Here is a 22816-nt window from a genome sequence, read left to right as displayed (position 1 = left end):
AGCAAAAGCCTAAAACCCAGCAACCCCTGAAGCTGTGACCCCACTTGCCCACCCACTGGAGATGACCACTGGGAAGTGATCTTGTGCTGGGGAGGATTTGGGACTTCCGTGGTAGAGGATGGGAGGAATTTACACTCTCGAGGAGTTAAGAGAAGAGGGATCAAGCAGTAAAGGATGTTAAAGATGTAGGTTACATCTCCCAGTCCCTCTTACAACATGATCTGCGTTGCCTTCTCCCTACAACCAGCAGGTCTGTGGCAGCAGTGGGTTGCTGCTCGCAGCTAATAGCTAACACAGAGTGCTCAACCCTCTTGGGGGTTTACTGGGTGGAGGCTGCACATCTCTGGAAAAACACAGCTCTCCTTGGGCAAGAGGGACTGGAATCCACCATTATCTGCACCAACAGCAGTCTTCCTGTGCACCCAGCTCAGGCCCCCTTCCTGCTGGATGGATCTGCTCTCCCCGTTTATCAGAGGAAGCACTGTGTCTCCATCAAACCCTGGGACCTTCCCACTTATCGCTGGTGGGCTGGGGCAATTCAGGCTGGGGCTGATCCTTTCAAATGCAAATATCTCCAGCCCCCAGGACTTTTAATCAACTTCTGCAGTGAGAGCAAGAAGGAAAGAGCTGTTTTGTCCCCTCGTTTTCCAGGGAGCAGGAGCAGAAATAAAGAAATGAGAACTCTGAAAGGGCCACCCTGAACTGGGGGCTGCAAAGCACACACTTAAAACCCTCAGCTGCCACAACAAGAGGGTGCAAGAGCTCTGTGTAACCCCTGGGGGCTGGGGAGGCTTCTCTGGATCTGCAGCTCCCCTACACTTTATTTATGTTGCTGTGAGGGGATGATCTCTTCTCAACTTGCATCTTAAATCAGGGTGTGGGGAAAGACCTCAGATCTCACGGGGAGCCACTTGGGCCTCTCATGAGTGGAAGGATGCTTGACACGAGAGGTCAGGAGTTCAGTTTTTCACTCTAAACCAAATTCAAACTGCATCAAATCTGAGCACATTTGTCATTTCCAGGAACATTCTGGGGCAGGAAGGAGGCCCAAATGAGTCACTTGAGTACAGCCCCAATTTATTGTAGCTCTGGAGATGTTTGCTCCTCCCAGCCCTGCATCTGACACTGGAGCTCAGTCTCTGCTGGAGCAACGTGCATGTCGTGACAGCCCCCATCCCTCATCCTTCACAGGATAAGCCTGGTGCTTCCTTGAGTTAAGGACTAGGAAAAGGAAATGCGTAACCAGGGACAGTCAGAGGACCTTTCCCACAGCTCCCAGCACAGCAGAGCACTCCTGGCTCCTCTGCCACCATGGGGACCCTGAGGAACTGGTGGCTGTCACACGGGCTTGTGCTGTGCTATGCCTTCTGGGGACTCTGCCTGACCTCTTCAGACTATGATGGTGAGTGTGCACCTCCTGGCTGAAAAACTGGTTTCTGAAAGGACTGGAGAGTTGGTACATTTATTACTCCCTGAAATCTCTTGGTTTTTAAAGCACAAGGGAGCAGGCTGTAACTGAGCTTTGGGCATACTCAAGTTAAAGCAGGGAGTGATAGAAGGTGACAGAGGAATGAACTGGTGTGAAACAAACTAGAAAGAGAAAACTAGAGGAGAGGTAAACCAGAGAGCACTCAAACCCAAAATCTGGAGCTGTAACTTAGACTCTCACAGCCATGGCTTTATCCTGGAGTGGCCTCAGGTCTCAGGATTGTTTTGAGGGGCAGACAGAAGAACTGCTCTCTGGTTCCCCAGTCCTGCTGATGGTTCTACAATCCAGCACCACGTGTGAGCTGTGGGCAGCCGCAGGGCAAAGGACTTGGGTGCATTTCCAGTGAGGTTGCTGATGGCTGTTCCTGCCCACTGACTTCTCTCAGGCAGGTTCCTCTGCCAGCACATGGGGGCATTTTACAGAATTCTCCCAGTTTCAGAGACCTCGGTGTAAATTGCAAACCCACAGCCCTGGGGGTAAGCTCTGCAAAGTACAAGGGTGACTGTACCAACAAGTAACAGACTGCTTTTACCTGACAGATTACTCTCAGAACAGCACCAATGAGCCGGCAAAGCCATCAGAGATCACCCCATGTCCCCGAGCCATCCCCGGGGAAAGGGCAATCGTGGACAATGTCACCTACCTGTGGATACACGAGGCCATCCGCTCCCAGCTGGACAGCAAGGTCACAGTGCTGCTCATCCCCCGCCTCTACACCCTCATCTTCCTGCTGGGACTGCCTGCCAACGGGCTGGCCCTCTGGGTCCTGGCTACCAGGGCTGAGAAGTTGACCTCCACCATCTTCCTGATGAACTTGGCTGCAGCAGACCTGCTGCTCGTACTAGTGCTGCCCTTTAAGATTTTCTACTATTTCCTGGGGAACAACTGGCCCTTTGGGGAAGGCCTGTGCAGGCTCACGACAGCTTTCTTCTATGGGAACATGTACTGCTCAGTGCTGCTGCTCACGTGCATCAGCATCGACCGCTACCTGGCTGTGGTCCATCCTTTTTTCTCCCGGTCCTTCCGTACCCCCACCTTTGCTGCCCACACATGCTCTGCCATCTGGCTCTGTGCTGCTGTCCTCACCCTGCCCCTGACTCTGCAGCAGCAGTCGTATCCCCTGTATGGAACAGACATCACTCTCTGTCACGATGTTCTCCCCAGGCATGAGGATGATGGGTTTTACTTCTACTACTTCATCTGTCTGATCGCCTGTGCTTTCCTGGCTCCTCTGCTGGTGATGCTCTTCAGTTACTGCTCGGTCCTGAGAGCCCTCCTGGACAGTGGGAAGAGGTATTCCTACTCTGTGAAGCTCACAGCTCTCGTGCTGTTCACCCTCGTGGCCTTCTACACCCCTAGCAATGTCCTCCTCCTTGTCCATTACTCCAGCTATACGTCCAAGCTGTATGGCAGGCTGTACATCAGCTACATGCTGAGCTTGGCCATCAGCACCTGCAACAGCTGTGCTGACCCCTTCATCTACTACTATGTTTCTGAAGACTTCAGGGACAAGGTGAGAAGGAGGTTTTTCAGTCACAGGAATCAAAATACCACATCCCTAAAAACCTCCAAGGAAACACTCCCTCAGAAAAGTTCCAAAGATTCGCTCGTGTGAGCCTCCAGCCCAGCTCCCTGCTCCCAAGGCACTTGGAACATACATTGGGGATAAGATGATGGTAACACTGGGATCCCTTAAGTTTCATCCAGAACAACAAGCAGTACTTCCCAGGAGACAAGTCCTTTCTCCTGTCTGCAGAGCTAAAACTTGAATAAACCTGGATCACAGGATTCCTCAAGAGCTGTGGAGTCTGCATGGATGCTGACTGTGTACAGATGTGTAACAGGGACATGCAGCTGGTCACAGGTAGCCAGGGATGCTCTTGCCAATATACCTAGGGCTGGGTTTCTTAATGCATCTGGCAGACTGATTTTCTACTTCTTTTTCTTGCTGTCCTTTGAATCCATATTGCCTTCACCTAAAACTGAAAAAGAACAGGCACTTGCTGAACCAAACTTCTAAACCTTTCAAAAGTACCAGGAGGTACCTATGGGAAAGGTCCTCTCCTGCACTAAAATATTCTGTCAAGAGAATGTAAAGCACTGGCTTTTCTAGCAAATATCTTCTTGGCTTGATTAGGAAGCAACATCATAGTAATGTCAGCCCATTGCTGGTAACACCATAAAAATCCCATTCAGTAATTCCAATTTTTGCAAATGAACCCTGGAATCCATAATTTCTTTATGGTAAGAGTGGTTTTTGTTTTTAATTTTTTATGTATCTTGAAAGGAAATATTAAAGGAGTTGATAAAACCCTTGCTCTAGAACTCCCCTCTTCCTTCATGTAATGTCACACACAGTCAAGAGCTGGCTCAAGGACCAGGTGATTGAGGCAGGTTACTTAGTGAAACCTGCTGCAAATTTACTAAAACACACTCAGCCCATCTCTCAGACACAACCTGGGCATATCCCAGCAAGCAGCAAGGTAGAAAACAAGTGCTAAACATCCTTTGAGTTCCTGATCAAACAAACTTACAGTGTAAACAAGAAGAGGGAGACGAGATTATCTTAAAATCAGTTTTTAATAAAATATTTATCAGGATCTAACCCAAACCCTTTTCTGGACTCAGACTTACTAAGATTTGTGTGAACCAAACAAAAATGGTCATAGCAATGTTGGGGTGTAGGTGCAGGGGGGAAATGCAGGTGTAAAACTAGAGCCTACCTCCTGTGGGTGCAGCACCAGGCGTGCAGAGGGTGTCCCAGCTCCTGCACACAGGAGACCTGGGGTAAAGCCAGGGCCACTAAGTCAGAAATAGCAAGTACTACAAAAAACCAAACCAACACCCAAACCATAACTGAGCTTTTTCCAAATAGATGATCTATTCACAATAATGAAAACCAGGTTATTGTGCATCAAATGTCAATAATTAATGTCAGCAAAGCAAGTGCTGTTGTTTCAATGATCTTCAAGCAAGCTGAACATTTTTCTGGTATTTGTTTTCTACCAAGGCTGATTAAGAAGGAAAAGAGGCAAGACCAAAACATTTGGACAAGAAGGAACAAGGGAACTATTGCTTTAAAATAAATATCACTGTAATGATTACTCTGCATAATGTACAGTTACAAATATATAAATATTAATCTCATTGAAAGGATTGCAAGCAAAAGAAATCACTGATAACTAGCACTGCTGTGGCTGCTCAGCTACTGCTAAGTTCAGTAACATAACTTGATGTAAGCAGGAACCTTACAAACCCACTGGCACTTTTCTTCTTTTGCAAAGAGGGACCCTCAGAATAAGGAAAGGAAAAGCATCTCTGGCAGAGGAAGGCAAATGCCTCTGAGCCAGAAAAAAATTCAATGCCCAAAGCAGCAGCACATCTGCTGTCCTTGCTGGCTTCCCACCTTAAATAAAAGACTGACTTAAATAAAATGATATTTAAACCAAAACTAACTACAGAAAGGAGTTAGTTTGGTGTGGCAGACTTGGGGGGTTTGGAGGCTGCCAAGAGCAGATGGACTAGTGGTTTCCCTGAAAGTGCCAAAGCTGTGAGGAAGCAGAGACCCCTAATCACTGGCAGATGAATTACCTTTCACACTGTCCTGTTCTGTCTGTCTATGGATGCTAAGGCTGCTCTGTCTTGGCCTTCTGAGGGTCCAGGTCTCTCTGGCTTTTCTTCTAGTTGTAAAACAGAAGCAAGATTCTCAAACAGGTAAGTGCCCTGGCACATAAAGGACAAAGCCATGATTGATGGGCTGGCAGCACCAGGCAGAATTATTTAGCTGGCAGCAACGAGGAGATGTCTGCATCTTGAATTACTCCATTACATGCACCAGAGCCTGAGGAAAATGAAGTTAGGTTTAATACTTGTCTGAAACTCCCTGCTTTCACCTCCTTGTCCCCAGTGGTGGTGCTGCCCAAGTTCCCAAGGATCTATGAGAGGACCAAGCAACATAAAATGACTTCAGATACCTTCAGAAGCAGCCATGCCAAGGAAACTAAAGCCAGAAATGGGCAGAGGACAGAAAACTGAAGAATCCAGAACATAGGTCCCATCTTCTGCAAGAATCTAATCACAGACATTATCAGAGTGACTAAATGTCTCAATCTCCCAGCCACAAAGCATTAAAGAGCTGAGGCTGGAACCAGCAAACAGCAGGGTTTGAATTGTGCAGCTTTGATATTTAGAAAAGAGAAGAAAACCTCAAAACTCTTGTTGCAGCTCAAACTAAGTCTGTTATTTACCCAGGGGATAAATATTGACTCAGTCCTGTGTGTGTACACAATAGCTAGGGTCTGCCAGGCCAGTTGCTTCCAGGAGATGGAATTTAGTTTAAAGGCATTTATTTACCTGCCAGAGAGGAATGCAGCTGCCAGTGGTTCTGCTGTGCTGTGCAGGACACTCTGAGGACACAGTTTGTTGGTGCACACTGAAGAGACGTGGCAAAAAAACCTCTGCTGAGAAGCAATGGGTACACATGGGCAGCATCCACGTCCAGATCCTGGGAGGAGAGCTCAGAGCAGCCATGAAGGAAGGCTCAGAAACCTGCCAGCAAAGCAGTTCTGAAATTTCTGGGAACTTCAGGACCATCATGTCAACTATATTCTGCAAATATCTGGCCCAAGACACAACCAACTGGGAATTACATATGCCCAACTTTGGGGATATCTCCTGTTTTGTCCCCATGTGGTCATTTTTTTGGAATAAAATTGTCTTTATTCTGGAATGGAATGTCTATACTGGGATATATTCTTGTCATGGTTCCTGTGTAAACAAGCCCTAAAAATGAATGGAGTGGGTTTTTTTCCTGTTTCCATTCAATAATAAACACCCTCAAAAGGAGTTTCCAGCCCACTCTGGGTCTTGGTAACAATAGAAGTGGGAAGATAAAATATTAACACTATTTTGTAAGAGGCAATGGCATCCAACTCCTCCTAAGAGAACAATGCTGCTCCAGGCAGGAAGGGAAACCAAAAAATCTTGGCTTCTGAGCTTTTGGAAGCACAAAGCTTTTGTTTTTAGTTTTACCACATTGCTGGGGGCAGGTCAGTTTTGGGGAGTTCAGCCTCTGTGACACCAGCAGTATGTACTGGGCAGCAGACCCAGGGCTTATGCATAATTACCATCTCCAGAACAACCACTGCATGGGGATCCTAGTGTGAGAAGGGTAGAAGGGCTTGGGAAAATCAGTATTTAAGAGGACTGTGCCTTGGGTTAGCTTTATTTTCATGCCAGGGTTACAAGGTGAGAAAGGACTGAGAAGGCTGGAAGCAGCCCTGATCAGCACAAAGTGCAGCACAAAGAGGGCTCAGCCACCTAATCCTTGTCACTGCTGCAGAGGGCAAACTGAAGCCTGCAGCCCCATGGGGGAACATCCAAACCTTGCAGGCCTGGAAGTGGATTGCAGTTTTCTCTTGTAAAAGGCACCTCCCAGCAACTTCCCTGAAGATGGAGCCACCAGGGAAGTTTTACTCTTGTGGGGCAGTGTTCTGGGTGCAGTAGACTTATGAGCTGGGGAAGATGATTAGCCTCTTGCTATGTCATAATTAGCAAAACACAATGATTTTTATTATTATAATTTGAGAGAAAACTTCTCAGCCATCTTTCCTCCAACAGCAGTTCAGCTAATAGCACAAGGCCTGGACTCAGCTGCTAAATGTAGCTAGGAAATTGCATTTGCAGTATCCTGATAGTAGAGAAAACACTTAAAAATGGTCTAAGAGATTTGAATTTCGGCCCCTATTTTTTTCACCTAGAGGGCACAGCATACTGGTCACCCATCCTTGGAAGTACTCCAAAGAAGACACAACAAAAGGCAGAAAAATTGACAGAAAAATAAAGCTGAGTGTCCCCCTTAGTGCTCCAGACCCTCCCCATGGGGCAGCAAAGCCTACAGTTCTGAGTGCATCAGGAAGTAGTCATCATTCAGTATCTGTTCTGCAGCAGGTCATCTGTAGGAACAAACTCATACAGGAGTTGATTCTGAGCCTCTTCTCTTTACTTAAATTATATATTTCTGTTGAAAAAGAGAACAGAATGAAGAAAAGTCACTTTCCTGTTATGTATCTTTGTGAAACACCACTGGAGTTGGGCAGAAAAGCCCCAAAGGTCACTTATTCTGCTAAGGATGGAGACTTTCAGGTCACAAAGACACTGCTGAGCCCCTGGCCCAGGTTGCCCAGGGAAGCTGTGGCTGCCCCATCCCTGGAAGTGTTCTAGGCCAGGTTGGATGGGCTTGGAGCTACCTGGGCTGGCACCTCCTTGTGCAAGAGGGTTGGAACTGGATGATTTTTAAGGTCCCTTCCACCCCAAACCAGTCTGGGATTTTTATAGCAAGATCTTGCTCCTGGTGACTCCTTGGGAATCATTTTTAAGAATGCCCCTTCTGAGGAACTGAGCACATTCGACCCAACACATGAATTAGTGCTTTATACATTGACTGTTAAACTGGATTTATGATCCCCTGGCTCTCCAGCTCACCATTCTACTGTGGTCACAACTTCCTGAATCTTCTCCACTTCTATTAACGTGCTTGCTGCTGTTGTCAGCTCTGCCACCATCTCAAAAACATCAGCTTCTGATGCATAGGGGTCTGGGTCATATTCATAGGAGTAGTAAGACAGATCTGTCTGCAGTGGAGGGCCTTCCTCTGCTGGAAAGGAAACCACAGAGGCTCAGGATGTGCTTTAGCCAAAGCAGAGATGCATTTCAGCATCATATATTGCATCATGGAGAAGGGGAATGACAAAAAAGGAATCTTCATCAGGAGCTATATGAGTGCAGACGTGTTCATGGATTCACATGCAAGGAGAAAAGCTGCCATAAATCAGTATTTTCAATTTCCCACTCAGACATTGGAATAAAATGTAAAGAATCATAGAAAAAATAATTTTAAAATCCCACAGTCTCATTTTAAAGTATCTAATTTACTGAAGTGCTCAAGTTAGGAGCCAGTTTACCCAGAAGCTTCTGTAGAGGAAGATTAAATCAGAGAGGTATTTGGGAACACCAGATGTCACAGATGAGTTACTCTGCACCCTGAACACAAATCTCTCTCTTTTAACCAGGTCCAAGCCAAGTACATCAGTTTGGGAGAGACCAATCCATACTTAGGAGCTGTCAGGTCACTTGAACATCAAGTGCATTTCTTATCATCCCTCTCTAAGCAGGCTAAGTCCCCTCTGAGCTGGGTGACTGCTCCCTGTCCAGAAGGTAAGCCTGCAAGGTGAAACTTCTAGGAAAATCCTTAGGTCTTTGTTTTCTGAACTGTTCCTCAAGCCAGCTCAGCTGCCCATCTTTCCTGTTTGCTTTCTGGATACACTGCTCTTATCCAAACTAAAGCAATCACTGAAACAGAACTGTTGTAAGAAGTCCCCCTCCTCCTCCCCACAAAGTTGGCTTTATTTAAGGAGAACACTCATCAAGGCCTTTGAAAATGTTTGTTCTCTAGAAATAAAAAATCTGAAGGCTCTTCCACGATGCCTCTCACCTCCTCCCAGCACCAGGCTCAGCCCTCAGCAAGGGAACACTTGCCTGAAAGCAGAGTCAGTCTCTGGGTTCACTTCTTCTTGGCCTTTTCCATGTCAGAACCTGCCAGATCATGAGCTTGTCCTATGAATGGATGATTGCTGTCCACCAGGGACCGAATTAACATCACAGAGCTCACTCTTCCCAGGAATGCAGCATTGGAATCAAAGCAAAGCCGAAAGGCCGATGTTTCCTGTTGCACACAAACCACTCCCCCCCTCTCCAAATGTTTGTGCCTCAGCCAATGTTTGCTGAGCACCGATGGGGTGGAAGGAAAAATGGCCCCTGGCCAGTTCAATCAATCCTAAAAGAACAGCAGTGCTGTGAATAATGTGCCTGCCAAGGAGTGATGGGAGAGGACTCCACCTGGAAGCAAAAGTTCACTCTGATGTTCCTGTTAGGAGCTGGGGATGGCATTTTTTTTTTTTTTTTTTTTTCAAAAATAACACCATCACCACCAAATAAAACATCTCATCATTCCACCTGGGAGTTTTCTTCCAACTGCTAGGAGCAGAACTGTGCAAATAAGAGAGCTCCAGACATGAGGTCCTTCAGTTGAGTCCTGTCACCCTGCACACTTCCCTTCTCCATCAAGAGATTTCTAAAGATGTGAAAAAGCTTTACCCACCTATACAAAAAAAGGCTCCAGTTTCAAGATCAAACCTCAGCCATTCTGCCTCACTTGCTGCAACATCTGCTGCTGACTTTTGAAAGGACTTCTGACAACAGGTAGCTGCTGCAAGAAGAGCTGCATCCTGATTTCTCAGGGCCACCTGGATACAACTGCTTACCTGGAAGAGCAAAGCTGAAAAGCTTGTTTATTCTAGCAACCTCACTGCAAGTCTGTGTTTGAGAGAGTGAGCCTGAGCACATTCTGAAGTTTCTCACTGGTTGCTGGGAGGAAGCTGCCCCTCATTGTTCCAATTGCTGGGGTAACATGGGCAAGAGCCAACAATGAAAGCATCCATCACCCCAAGCTGAGCCTACCCAAGTCATATGGCACATACAGGAGGATTTCAGACAATACAAACACCACGTGGCTCTCCAAGAAAATGCTGTTTCCTGAAGATTAAAAACCTGAGACAGTTTCACCAACCTGCCCTAAGCTTGATTTGGCTCCTGGAGTTTTGCATCCTTTTAGGAAATCACACATTTAGCTATGGCTCATCAGAACCCAGAGCACCTGAGCTGACTTAAACCCATCACATGCTTCAATGCTACCAAAGCAGTGCAGCCAAATCAGAGCCATGTATAAGGAAGGATTCATTCATTTGTTAAACTTTGATTCATGTACCATGTGGCTGACCTGAGAGGAGCCCAGAGGATTAATGAAAATCACATGCTGAGTGCTTTTCCTGATGCAGGATTTAGTCTGTTTTATTTTTGAATGCTCACTCTGCCATGGGTGCTCAGACAGAAGAGTATCTGCCTGCCAGGGGACTCTCCACTGGAACACTCACAGATTCTACAACCAAACCAGCTCTAAATACCTGTGCTTGGACAAAAATACAGGTTTGTTATTCCAACAACTCCATAAAAATGCCCCCCACACATACAAATGATCACAATTTCCACTTTTGCTCTTATGAGAGATTATTGAGCCAACATTGCTTCTGTCTGTGTAGAACAGAAACCAGGGGGTTATTTTGCTTAGACATCTGATTGCAGATTATTTCAGAAACACTGTTCTGAAAATGTCTGGATTGTGGACAACTCTCAAGTTCCACAATTTATTTTTTTTTTTCCCAGGAAAACATACTTTTCCTATCAATTTTTTTATTTGAAAAGTATGTCATTGCAATCCCATTTTATAGACCAGCAGCAAAACCCTTAGAAGAGCCTTGCATACCAGCAGTGCCCTACAGAGCAGTTTGGGAATGCTGCTCTAAAGGGTTCAGATTGCAAACAGAGCTTCCATGCTGAGTACACAGCATTTGCACTGAATAAAAGGCAACAAGCATTCATCTCAGCTACTCTAACAGACAGCAACCTGATATACACACACACATATATATATATATTATATATATTCACACTTAGTCCAGAAACAAAGGCAGGGAAAATAGGGGACACATCAAACACTAAGACTGAATGACCTGTATAAATAGCCCTAATGGAATACTCACTGAGCTTTTACACCTTAATAGGGTGTAAAAAAAAAAACCTGTCCACCAACTTCTGAAAAAGGACAAAGAAGAGGATGGTGTCTATCATGTTGGCACATGCTAGTCTGAACTCTGCTGCACAAGGAGGACATAAAAAGGTGAGAAGGCACCAAGCCTTCTCTTGAAGAATTAACTTGTTTTACTGATTTGTTAGGAGAGTCAGAGTCCAGGGGTAAATTAATGACTGGAAAGCAGCCAGGAAAAATCTAGTACAGTTTATTTACTAGAAACAGCATGAAACAAACTATTCTATTGATCCTCCACTGCTTCTTGGTGAGATTTATTGTGAGCCATGAGCAAGTTCGACAGGACTCTTGGAAGAAAGTGCATGAATATAAGCATCAAATAAAATGAGCAGCCAAATTCCTGGCTACTCCATCTACTGACCTTAACATTTTTGCTCACTAGGGCCCTTTATCCCAAACAGCAGCTCTGAAGACTGCCAGCTCAATTTTTGCCCAGAACTGCTAGAGACATAGTTAATCCACCTGGATGGTAGTTATTGCAATGGTTTGGTCTGTAGTCACATCCTGTTCAGTTTTTTGTTGAAACATATTACACCAGCCCAGTGTTAAATGTGATCATTCTACCTTAATACTGAAGAGAAGATGGCAGATGGCTGTTCAATGAGAAGATGGCTGCTCAAACATACTAAAGCTGAGAAAACAGGAGAGTCACTTGCTCTTTCCTTTGAACAATTCCCTAAATCTTGCATGTCCACTAAATACAGCAGATATCACACAGTATTTCCTGAAAGGAAAAGGACTAGAGGAGTTAGGTCTGTTGTTGAACACTTATCACCCCAAGTTTCCTTAGCTTCTTCATTTATTCTGATTTCTGAATCTCTTTTCTAAAAGATGAAGAAATTCAGCATCTTTACAGAAATGTGCTTAAGAGCTATATGTACTTTCATATAGTGATAGGATAAGGTTAACTTTGTTAAAAACTCCTGTATGAATGCAAAGGTGGGATATTACATTACCTGCTGGAGTTTGTTGAACACTGGGTTGCTCAGCTGTATGGGAATGTGTCTCCCTTTCTTCTGGCAAAGTCTTGGCTGTAAATAAAAATATATGCATTGATCATAAAATCTGTTAATGAACTTCTAGAAAACGTTTGCATTTCCAGAGGTGGATTACTCAGTGAGCACTGAAAGTTCATGCAGAACCTCCACAGGATGTTACATTTCACAGATATCATTTTATCTAGGATCATTCATCTCAGATAAAATAGTACCCCTTTTTTTTTTTTTTTTAAGTTAATTTTGATTGGTACAATGCATGCCTGAGAACAGAAACCCAGGTATTCTGAGCTAAGCAGGAAGGCTGCTCTTATAATTTAACCCTCTGTACTGAAAGTAACAAAATAGATGAGGATTTATGGGGTTCTGCAACTCAATCTGAACAGAAAAGAGAACTGAATGAAACTTACAGGCAGAACATTGAGACATGGGCATCTGTTCTATCCTTGTATTGTTCCTGCAGGATGCTACTTCCATCTGGCAATGGTTTGGGTAAATCTGCCCATCTGATCCACAAACAGGCTCCCCATCATAGCCACAGTCTCTGGAACACATGCACTGCTCAAAATACTCATCCTCTAAGCAGCCAAAAATGTTATTGCATGGTCCAGAGTGAACAAAGCCTGAAAAGCAAACAAAAGTTTTTGCATAGTAAAATTTGCAAAGCAATATTGTTGCATAGCATGGGGAAGGGGAAGATGGGGTGGCAGTTTAATTGTTTCTTCAATGTAAGTCTTCATGTTGAATTCCCTAAGACTTCTCTCAGCAACTGACAAACTGGGTGGCTTAAAAAACTCTAAGAACAAAGTTGTCTTTCAGAAAAGAACCATGTTGCAGTAGGTCCCAGATATGGGATGATGCAACTCTTCTGGATGACATAAAGAACAGAAGGGAACATACAGTTTCTGGGGAAAGTTTTTCCTTTCACTGATGCATGAAATTGTTTGCAGTTTAGTTATGAAACTCCATTGGAAGATATTTTAAAGCCATAAAATCAACTTGCACTTCAAAGTGGTTTTGCCTTATGTTTATTAATGCATCTCACCTCGTGGAGGTTCTTCCAGATTTATATATTTTATCTTGCCTCTGAAGCACATAATACACTCTGGTGACTGAAAAGCAGACTACGTTTGGCTGTCACAAGTTTAACAATTGCTATCCCACAAACCTTTGAAAAACTTCCATCAATACAGAATGTGCAATAGAACACTTTTCTAAATATGATTTTGAGTTCTGAACTCCTGGAAAGTGTGCCTGTGGGTTGCATTTTCCAAAAAATCTGCTTGGCTTTCACAGAATCATAGAATGGGCTGGGTTGGAAGGGACCTCAGAGTTCATCAAGTCCAACCCTTGATCCACTCCTGCTGCAGTTCCCAGCCCATGGCACTCAGTGCCACATCCAGGCTCTTTGGAAAGATCTCCAGACACGGAGAATCCACTACTTCCCTGGGCAGCCCATTCCAATGCCTGATCACCCTCTCCAGAAAGAAATTCTTTCTAATCTCCAATGTAGTGTAACGAGGCAACCAGGTGCCACTAATTGCCAGGGAGTGAGCATGAGCTTGTGTCAAGCCTTTTATTGGCCCCCTGGTCCTGCTCATGCGCAGTGGGGGCCCACCCTAATTGGGCACAGGTGGGCTTGACACAAGCTCATGCTCACTACCTGGCAATTAGTGGCACCTGGTTGCCTCGTTACACTACACTCCAACCTAAACCTCCTCTGGCACAACTTGAGACCCTGCCCTCTTGTCTTGCTGAGAGTTGCCTGGGAAAAGAGCCCAACCCCCCCCGGCTCCAACCTCCTTTCAGGGAGTTGCAGAGAGTGATGAGGTCTCCCCTGAGCCTCCTCTTCTCCAGCCTCAACACCCCCAGCTCCCTCAGCCCTTCCTCACAGGAATTCTGCTGGATCCCTTCACAGCCTCCTTGCTCTTCTCTGGACCTGCTCCAGCACCTCAATCTCCTTCCTGAGCTGAGGGGCCCAGAACTGGACACAGGACTCAAGCTGTGGCCTCACCAGGGCTGAGCACAGGGGCAACTTACCAACTTTGGTGCAACTTACCAACCCAGTGGCTAGCTGAGCTTTCCACCTCATTGCAGGTTGGCCCATCACAGAGCTCCCGAGCCAAGGGACTGTTCTCACTCACATTGTAGAAACGAGTTGCTTCAAAAGCTGCAGGCCAGCAAGAAGGAGAAATCACAACCCAGCTAATTCCTAGAGCTCTTAGGGTGGGGAAAAAAGAAAGGAAAGCAGAAACATACCTGGCTCGTAGTAATCGTACACTTTGATGGGCACAGGAGCTGTTTTCCCAACTATATGCTCTCTGAAAGCTTGAAACTTGACACAGGTCATGCACTGGCTGGGAATCTGTACGAAATGATGAAAAAGACTCATTGTAACAAAACCTTCATGTTTAAGTGAAGAGAGAAAGTACTAGAAACCCAGCATGGGCCCCTAAAGTAACACTGTGCTGGACACTTAGAGAGAATGAAGGGACCTCCAATACCAGATACAAAGATAATGAAACAATTCCAAACAAAATGAATTAAAACATGATCCTTTGGCAGCCTTTCTGGCACATAGTTGCCAAAGAAGAATGGCAACCTAAAACTCAAGCTGTTAATTCAACTAGCTGACCATTTATTGCTGACAACCAAACCAGGAGAGATCTGGTCTTCTACTCCCAGGTATGTGCTGTGAGACCTAAATTAGGCTGCATTTTTACTCCATCCTTTTAGCAATGGCAGTGGTACCTGAAGGTGACATTATTTTGAGGGAAAAACTAAGTGGGAGCTGTCCTGAAATTCCATATAGGCTGAAGTTAATCACCTGCCTCTGTTATGCTTTAGTTTCCAACCCAAATTACAACCCCCACTTTCTGAGCTCTAAGTGGTGAGTTAAAGCTGCACAGAAATCCTCATCTGTGAGGGAACTTCAACAGGAACACAGTGAACCTCTGCTTGATCCACTGGGCATTTGCTTTTCACTGAAAAGCAACTTAACTATGAGAAGCAACATCATTACCTCATCAAAATAAAAAAGGACTTTTCTTCCATCCACTTCGTATCTTTTTAATCCAATTTGCTTGTTCATCAATAACTGGGGATGAAAAATAATCAACAGGTTTAGTTTCATCTCATTTTATAGAAAACAGGTTGAAATTAGAGAATAAGGGACTTCAGACTGCTTAGGGAAACTGATCAGACACTAAAATCAGGGTTTGTTTCTGCTAGAAAAGGATTATTTAAGAAGAGAGAGGGGAAACACACAGAGGATTGCAGTTTCTGTCATAACAAGTGAGGAAAAAGCCATCTGTGGTCTTTTCCATGACCTGATGAGGAATGTTTGTAAGGTTTGCTGGGTGTTCTTCCTGGTCCCTGGTGCATTTATCTCCCTCAAACTATGCCTGACAGACCATCCATGGTATGATCTAATGGAATAGCTTTCTGTACCAAGGCTCAAGTGAGACCTCAGAGACCCCCAAAACACTTGACAAAGTCTCTTATTTACACTCTGACAGACTGCCAGGGAATTAGACTGCTGGGTATCAAAAAATCCCCATCTCCCTCTAGCTGAAAGATCCAAAGCATTCTTCTGACAGGAAAATTTATCCTTACATTTGAAAAGAACATTTGAAAGAACCCTAAGCATCCTCCCTTCTGATGCATGGGGTCAGGCCAGGCTTCTGCTACTCCTCTCCCTTTGCAGCCCGGGGATCTGCAATTTGCATTGCAGCAATCAGGCCCTCAGCTTGTTGGGATATTCTGCAAAGTTATGGAGTATAAATATACAGCTTAAGAGTACTTCCCACATAGTGGGTGCTACTGCCTTTCATTTGCCCCAGTCATGGGTAGAGGTGCTGCAGCTCATCCTGCTGCTCTGTAGATCACCACGTTCAGAGCCAAGTGGAAGAGCCCCTGGTTATGGAATTAGTGCACTGCTGCCAGGATGTGTGTCCTCCATCAGTCCATCAGTCATCACTGCTTGTGTCCAGAACCCATCTATCACATGAGAAACTAAATCCAGAAGCTGTGGAGGCTGCTGGTCTGTGGAGAAGGACTCCTGTGTTTTAATCTCAGTTTGGGAAGCAGAGTAAGGGGCAGAGCAGATAGCTTACTTCTTTTCTCCAAACTGTCCCATTCCTCTGTCAGACAATCCTGTTTATCACAGAGGGACAATATTCCCTTGACTTTTTTTTTTTTTTTAAATGTTCCACAGTTATCTTGAAATTTTAGAATTAAAACTCAGTGGGAAGGAGAACAAAACACAATTATTATTATTATTATACATTAGAAGGAATGACACAAAGTGAAAAGCATTTCTTCTGAGATTTGCCCAAACCTGCTACCAAAGGCTTTAACTGTGAATTTCTTCAAGCCTAGTGCTCCTAGTTGTAAAACCCTGCACCCAGCTTCCTGCTATTACTGTAACAAGCCCAGGAACATGTGTTTAAGTCCCACACACTATGGGAAGGGCCAATTTAATTTGTCCTTATAATTTTAGGGGCCTGATGGTGGCTGTTATTACTCAGCAGTGGATGGCTGCAGACAGTCCTTTTATGAGGGCAGGGAGAGGCTGGCGCCACTGGGAAATGCTCAGCTCAGCTAAAGTTGCATTTTTCTGGTGAAGTTTGATATACAGCAGCCCCTGCTGACCTCCTGACCTTGTCGACACCCAGCATGATTAGAAGGATTTGTGGCTGCAGAACCAGGGGGGCTGCCCTCAAGGTCCAACAGAGGATTCATTAAGCAGCACTGCCCCCAGCTGCAGGTGGGGTGGCTCTGGGCACACTGCTCCCTTGGGAGGGCAAGCAACAAAGAAAGAAATCTGATTTACAGCCTTGGCCCTTCACACCAGGAGGAGAGGGAAAGGGCTAGGGTAGCAAAAGAAGTGTAATAGTAGCAATGACAGGACTTGCCTCTGCTGAAGGTGGTGTCCAAAATGCATAACAATACCAAGAGTGGGTCTCCAGTGGAAGAATTAAAGCCTTATCAGTGTGATTTGGATGTACATCTGATAGCCATGAATAAATCATTGGGATTGTATCAGCATCTTCACTGCCTACCCTTATATCTATCTATCTATACATACATACAGACACACTGAAGCTTTGTCCCTGCATTTCATTTTTACAGATGGAAAGAATTTCTGCAATAAGAAAGATGGAATTGAGCTCTTCAAGGGGAACATTTCCCTCATTATGATGCAATGTCCTTCCCAATTTAGCAAAATCTTGTCCTGCCCAAAGGATGTAATTCTGGTTACAGAGATAGACTGCTCAGTACCAAATACCAAGGGCAGAACCCTGTCTCCAAATCAAGGCACCAACTACAGTGTCTTTTGCCCCATAATCTTTAAAAATGGTGGGATTTGAATCAGCTTTTTTGTGTTTTACAAACACTGAAGAATTATGCACTGCATGAAGTACCTGACATCCTTCTGAGATTTCCATGGCTTTAACTCAAATCAGCTCTGAACTGCACGAGTTCAGTCTTACCAGTTCAGAGAGAAAACCAGCTCCTTTTCTGATTAAGACAGGGGGAGAAAGGAAAGCAAACCAAACCACCTGCTAGACTATGCCCAGAGAACCTAAGAGATGGAGCTACTTTGGGGCTTCTACCCTTACAGAGGCAGGAACAGGAGATTCAGACAGGCATGAAGATGCCACAAGGGAAAGCAGAAGCAACCCATCTGCTTAGTTCTAGAGAAAGCCTGATGTGCTGGAGAATACTTCTGAGCAGGGCAGCTTCCTTTGGCTCTCAGACTCCTTCCATCCAGGCTAGGCTCAGGGACACAACCAAGCAGAGGAAGAGTCTGAAGGTGACACATGATGCTTCCCAGACCTTGATGCCTCTGCCTGCTGGTATCTCTTCTCCAGGTTCAATACACCCTGTGTCTGATTTTCGTGGTGCTGCTGCTGAGCAGCACCTGCCCAAGGAATCAGCAGCACTGAGACACCAGCAGGATGGCACTGAATGTGAAGCTATAAGAAACCAAACATCAGAGGAAGCTGGTGTGTCAGAGCCCCGAGGTTATGGCAACACATGGCAGATGAGAGAGAATAAGAGGTGCTTTGAAACATTACACAGCTCATTCACTGGGGAAGAGGATCAGAGTTTCCTTGCAGAGTTTATCCTGCTCTTAGTCATAGAGTCAACATTTGCCTTCAGAGTTTCTGCTCCTCAGAACACGTACAACATGGCCTGGACACAGGTTACTGAAAACCACCCCACAGCACAGCAGCAGATTGCTGCGTGGAGCAGCCTTTGAGCAGTAACTGAATACAAAATCAGCAGGTTTGGCTTTCAAGCCTTCATCTGGGACACTTGCCTGGCCCAGCCATGTGAATGAGCCCCATGGCAGGGAGGCAGCTGCCTTGGCAGAATGGAAAAAAAATCTCCAGGGTATGAGATACAGAACTTGTGCAGTCCCTTGTAACAGATGAGCTTATGAGACCTTCTCAGGACTCAGCCTAGAAACCTCCTCCTGTCCCATTTTGAGTTCTCTGGTCCAAAGCCAGGTTTCCTAGCCATATTTTTTCTGCCATTATTCTCTTATTTGAAAGCCATACGACAGACTGTCACTCCAGCACCTTCAGCAGGAGGAGATTAAATAGCAACCAAACCCACTACAGGATCCCTCACCTAATTTTCCTCCTTTCTCTTACCACAGAGATACTGGAGACCCACTGGGGGTGATCTTCCCTCATCTGAAAAGCCATATTCAGTTTGTTGCACCATTTGTTGCATGTGAGAGAGAATATGAGACTCAGAGGTCAACAGGCAAATAAAAATTGCTACGTTTTACAGGCATGCAGTTGAGAACAGAATTCTGGACCTGCAGTTTTCAAATAGACATAAAAATAACACGTTTTGCTTTCCAGGAATAATTTCATATCTGAGCAACACACAAAGTATTCCAGCACAGCTCCCCTAATTCTGAAAGGATGCAGTTTTCCTCTCAGGGACTAATACACAAGTTTCTCCTGGCTTCAGTGGCAGCCCAGGAGACTCTCTGACAGCAGCTTTTGACATGGATTGTAAGCCCCTGGAGAGGCAACATACTGGTCTCATTTTGTCCAAGCAAATGAAATGGTGTTTTTCTTATAAATTAGCCAAATCAAGTGAAATCCTGGAGAAGGGAAAGCAATGTACATTTTTCCTTGAATTAGGATGTCAAGTTAAACTGCCTGGTCTTCACTATAATTCTACTTTAAAGTTCTTTCCCCAAATCCTCTTGCCACCCCCCAGTATAAATAAAGTTATTAATGGAAGAGATCTTCTGGACAGTCCTTAAAAACCCACAGCACAAAACCCACCAGTGAATACACTGTAATGCTTCCACAAAATATAAAGCAAAGCTAAAGATTACAGTTCATCTCCCCTAGAGGGCTGGCTGGGTAAGAGGCACATTCTGTCCACCTCAGTTTGGCTTGCAATAAACATGATGTTCTCCCAGAAGGGGGAAAAAAAAAAGAAGAAAAAAAAAAAGAGGCAAAAAATTCCAAGACACAGAGCCTCCAAAGAAATGGAATCCAGATGTTGGAGATAACACAGCCCACTAAGAAGCCATAAACAGCTCCTGTTAGAGCACATTTTCACTTCAGCCTTTCCAAATGGGTCTCATTTAATTACTGTGCACTGTGCTCAGTCATAAACCTTCCCTTGGCCATGTTCAGTACATTTGCTATTCTTGCTCAGAACATCTCTTTCCTCATTTCAGATAAATGTATTTTGACAAGTGTCCTCTCCTGCCCATCTCCCTCTTCCCCCTCTCAGTTTTAATTACATCTTTTGGGACAGTGCATTCACTTCCTATTGCTCCCCACAGGGAATTCCTGCCAACCAGAGAGCCAACTCCTGGCCCAAGATCATACCTGGTGCTCTCTTTACAACATCCTTACCTGCTCCAGGCTCTCAATATCTGCATGAAAACCCGAGAACAATGGCACTTCCAAGACAGCCATGTTAGAAGATCCAGAGTGCAGCCACCTTCCCATGAGAAGAAAAAGAAAGAAAGAATGAAAATAAACTCAGGATCCAAGCTAACAAATGGCACATGAACAAGTCAGGATGGAGAACAACTGAAACAAACTGCAGAGGAAAAAAATATTTAAAGGATCTACTCATCTTTGAAGGGCTTGTTGAAAGTCACAGTTTTTCTGGCTTTACAAAACCTTCTTTTCTGCTTTTGTTCTGCAAAAATTAAGCAGGACTCACAGAAGGCAGAGATATGAGGCACACATCTCACAGAGGTATGAGATGGCCAGGCAAATGAAGGCAGAAAAGCAGAAGGAAGAATGTAGTCTCCTGTGGGGCTGTTTGCCTCATTTTTTAATTAATCACTGAGAAAATGGACTTGGTAAAAGGAAATAACCCCTTGGAGCAGAAGAAACTTCTGTTCTTTCCTAAGTGGAGGGCTGTAAATGAGTTGTGGTGTGAAAGGAATGTTACTTCCCAATACCAGAGGCATTCAAGGATGGGGTTTCATAAATGGCCATTTCCTTCCAGCATCTAATTGACACTGAGAAATGTATCTTTTTGCTGACTCATTAGCATTCACTCTCTAGTTACTAAAGAATTCACTGCCTATATCATCCTCTATATTATTAATGAAGACTCCAAAAAAACCCCCCACTGAAATTCAGAGCTGTTACTGCTGAAGTCTGTGTTAAAAAAAACAAACAAACCAAACAACAAACAAGCCCAAAAAACAGGGAGGGGTGGAGAGAAAGTTTATTTGGGCCATTGCAAAAGATTTCCATTTCTTGCAGCATGGCAGAAGAGTTGACATGGTAACAAAAGAAGCTCTTGCTTAACCCAGAACAATGCTCCTTTTCTCTACATTCACACATAATCAGCTCTAAACTCCCCTCCTTGGCAGCTTACCTTTTTGCTCTTTAGTTGCACCACAAAGAGAAGGAGTTTGGCCCCAGGAGTGCTCATTACCTCATGCCCAGCACTGAGAAAACACATTACACCAAATTTGCCTGATCTGAACTGGCTCCTGCAGGGCTATTTGGAGGCCTCTGTATGGAGACCCTCAGAGCTAGGATGGGTGGGTGGGTGGGTGGCTCTGCAGAAGCTCCACCCTGGATGTAATGCCACAGCCAAGGTCATCCACCCACAGCAGAATGGGGTGGTCCAAGGACAGGTCCAGCTGGCTCTCTGTAGAACAGTTCAGGGCTGAAAGTCTCCCAGATACATTAAAAGCCTTAATCTGGACCTAACTGCACCTTAACTGGACCTTAATCTGCACCACACGCCCCAAAAATTCTAGTAGCATCCCTTTTACCTGCATTTTTCCCACTCTCTGTTCTCATTTCACATACTGTTTTCTCCCTAAAGTGCCCCAGGGACATCACTGAGCATGACAACACTTGATTGCTTTCTGAAGAACAGCTCCAGTTCAAAATATTTTCATTCTCATCCTTAGAGGCACTCCTCCATTCACATTCCCTAAATAAGATGATGGAGTTAAGAGAGCATCATTACAGGAAGAAGGGGAGGAAAGGGAAGATTTCATTTGATTACTTGGAAAGAAAACAAAAGCAATCTCTTTGGACTGGGCTTCCTCTCAAATTTCTGTCTTTGTTCCAGCAATTCCCAGGACAAATGACATTCCATTTAGCATCCATTTAGATTTCTCCATTTCGATTTAGAGAGGCAACAATTAAAGACAAAACCCCAAGGTGCTGCCCTCTTTATAAGTTTTGTTTCTTTACCTTTGACATATACACTAAAATAACCAATGCCAGCAGTCAGTGCTTGTGAAGGTCCAGGCAGTAATTCTGCCCTACAACCCACAGCTATGGTTGAAATTCTATCTCTATCTCTGAGAAACAAGCAGGACAGGGTGCAGGCTGACATTCCCTACCTAGTGCATGTCTCCAGTATGACTTTGTATTCCCTGTGGTCCTGATCTGAAGCTGGGTCATCATCATCCACCAGTGCCCTCTCCCTGTGCAAAGCTTCAGAGCGATTCTCATCTGGAGAGAGAGACCTCAGGAGGTTTGGAGCTTGAAGATGCTGCTCTGCCTTTGGCTCCTTCAGGTTGACCAGGAGCTGGAAAGCTGGTTTGGCAATAGGATCAGGTACATTGTAAGTGACATCAATCTGCAACAGAAAGGAAGGAGGGGGGATAAAAACAAACCAAGTTTTATGTTTCATAGCATCTAAAAAAGTTCCTAAAGAGCAGCACAAACACCAGATCTCCTCACAGACGGGTAATGGTGGGCACAGAGAAAAGTGAGGCTCTACATCACAGTTTTACTTTGGTTAAAGCTGTACCAGAGCAGATTCACTCCACTGTAATCGTATTGTTTATTTCTAATGTTGCTTTAATGTTCTAGAATTACTTTGGCAGAAATTCAAAGTGAAACTCTTTCCCCATAGCATACTTCCTCTAGCCCCACGGCAACTTTACCTGCATCAGACAGCAGCCTTCACCTTTGGCACTCACAAACAGCCCCGTTGGAATACTGGGGATCTGCAGAGAATCCACAGTTAAGACACAGACAAGACATGGCACTCAGAATGGAAATAAATACCAATTTTTAGCATTATTCTGTACAAAATATTTTTCTAGTTATAAAGGATGCTGCGGATATCAAG

General features: G+C 44.8%; 2 protein-coding genes across 2 annotated transcripts in view; one reads left to right on the top strand and one right to left on the bottom strand.

The window, feature by feature from the left end:
* Positions 1 to 1174: 1174 nt before the first annotated feature.
* F2RL3 (F2R like thrombin or trypsin receptor 3) lies at positions 1175 to 4093 on the top strand. Its single transcript, XM_008501004.2, has 2 exons — positions 1175 to 1402; positions 2029 to 4093. Exons 1-2 carry the CDS (start codon positions 1312 to 1314, stop codon positions 3102 to 3104), a joined length of 1167 nt encoding a protein of 388 aa, XP_008499226.2. The 5' UTR covers positions 1175 to 1311; the 3' UTR covers positions 3105 to 4093.
* Positions 4094 to 4805: 712 nt separating this feature from the next.
* CPAMD8 (C3 and PZP like alpha-2-macroglobulin domain containing 8) overlaps positions 4806 to 22816 on the bottom strand; it is a 48246-nt gene continuing 30235 nt past the window's right edge. The window contains exons 34-43 of the mRNA XM_008501003.2: positions 22629 to 22691; positions 22080 to 22318; positions 20107 to 20194; positions 15228 to 15302; positions 14465 to 14570; positions 14265 to 14375; positions 12616 to 12828; positions 12167 to 12241; positions 7973 to 8144; positions 4806 to 7508 (exon numbers count right to left, since the gene is read on the bottom strand). Coding sequence (XP_008499225.2) covers position 7508; positions 7973 to 8144; positions 12167 to 12241; positions 12616 to 12828; positions 14265 to 14375; positions 14465 to 14570; positions 15228 to 15302; positions 20107 to 20194; positions 22080 to 22318; positions 22629 to 22691 — 1143 coding nt within the window. The 3' untranslated portion in view covers positions 4806 to 7507. The remainder of the gene's footprint in view (positions 7509 to 7972; positions 8145 to 12166; positions 12242 to 12615; positions 12829 to 14264; positions 14376 to 14464; positions 14571 to 15227; positions 15303 to 20106; positions 20195 to 22079; positions 22319 to 22628; positions 22692 to 22816) is intronic.

The sequence above is a fragment of the Calypte anna genome, chromosome 28 (assembly GCF_003957555.1).
Source record: "Calypte anna isolate BGI_N300 chromosome 28, bCalAnn1_v1.p, whole genome shotgun sequence".
Classification (NCBI taxonomy): Eukaryota; Metazoa; Chordata; class Aves; order Apodiformes; family Trochilidae; genus Calypte; species Calypte anna.
Note: the sequence above shows the minus strand (reverse complement) of the source record. Positions and strands in the feature narration are given on the sequence as shown.

What these genes read in the sequence shown, in the direction of transcription:
- F2RL3 (XM_008501004.2), top strand. Translation starts at nt 1,312, where the DNA reads ATGGGGACCCTGAGGAACTGGTGGCTGTCACACGGGCTTGTGCTGTGC. An exon ending in GACCTCTTCAGACTATGATG is followed by an intron (nt 1,403 to 2,028) that starts GTGAGTGTGCAC and finishes TTTACCTGACAG; the next exon opens with ATTACTCTCAGAACAGCACC.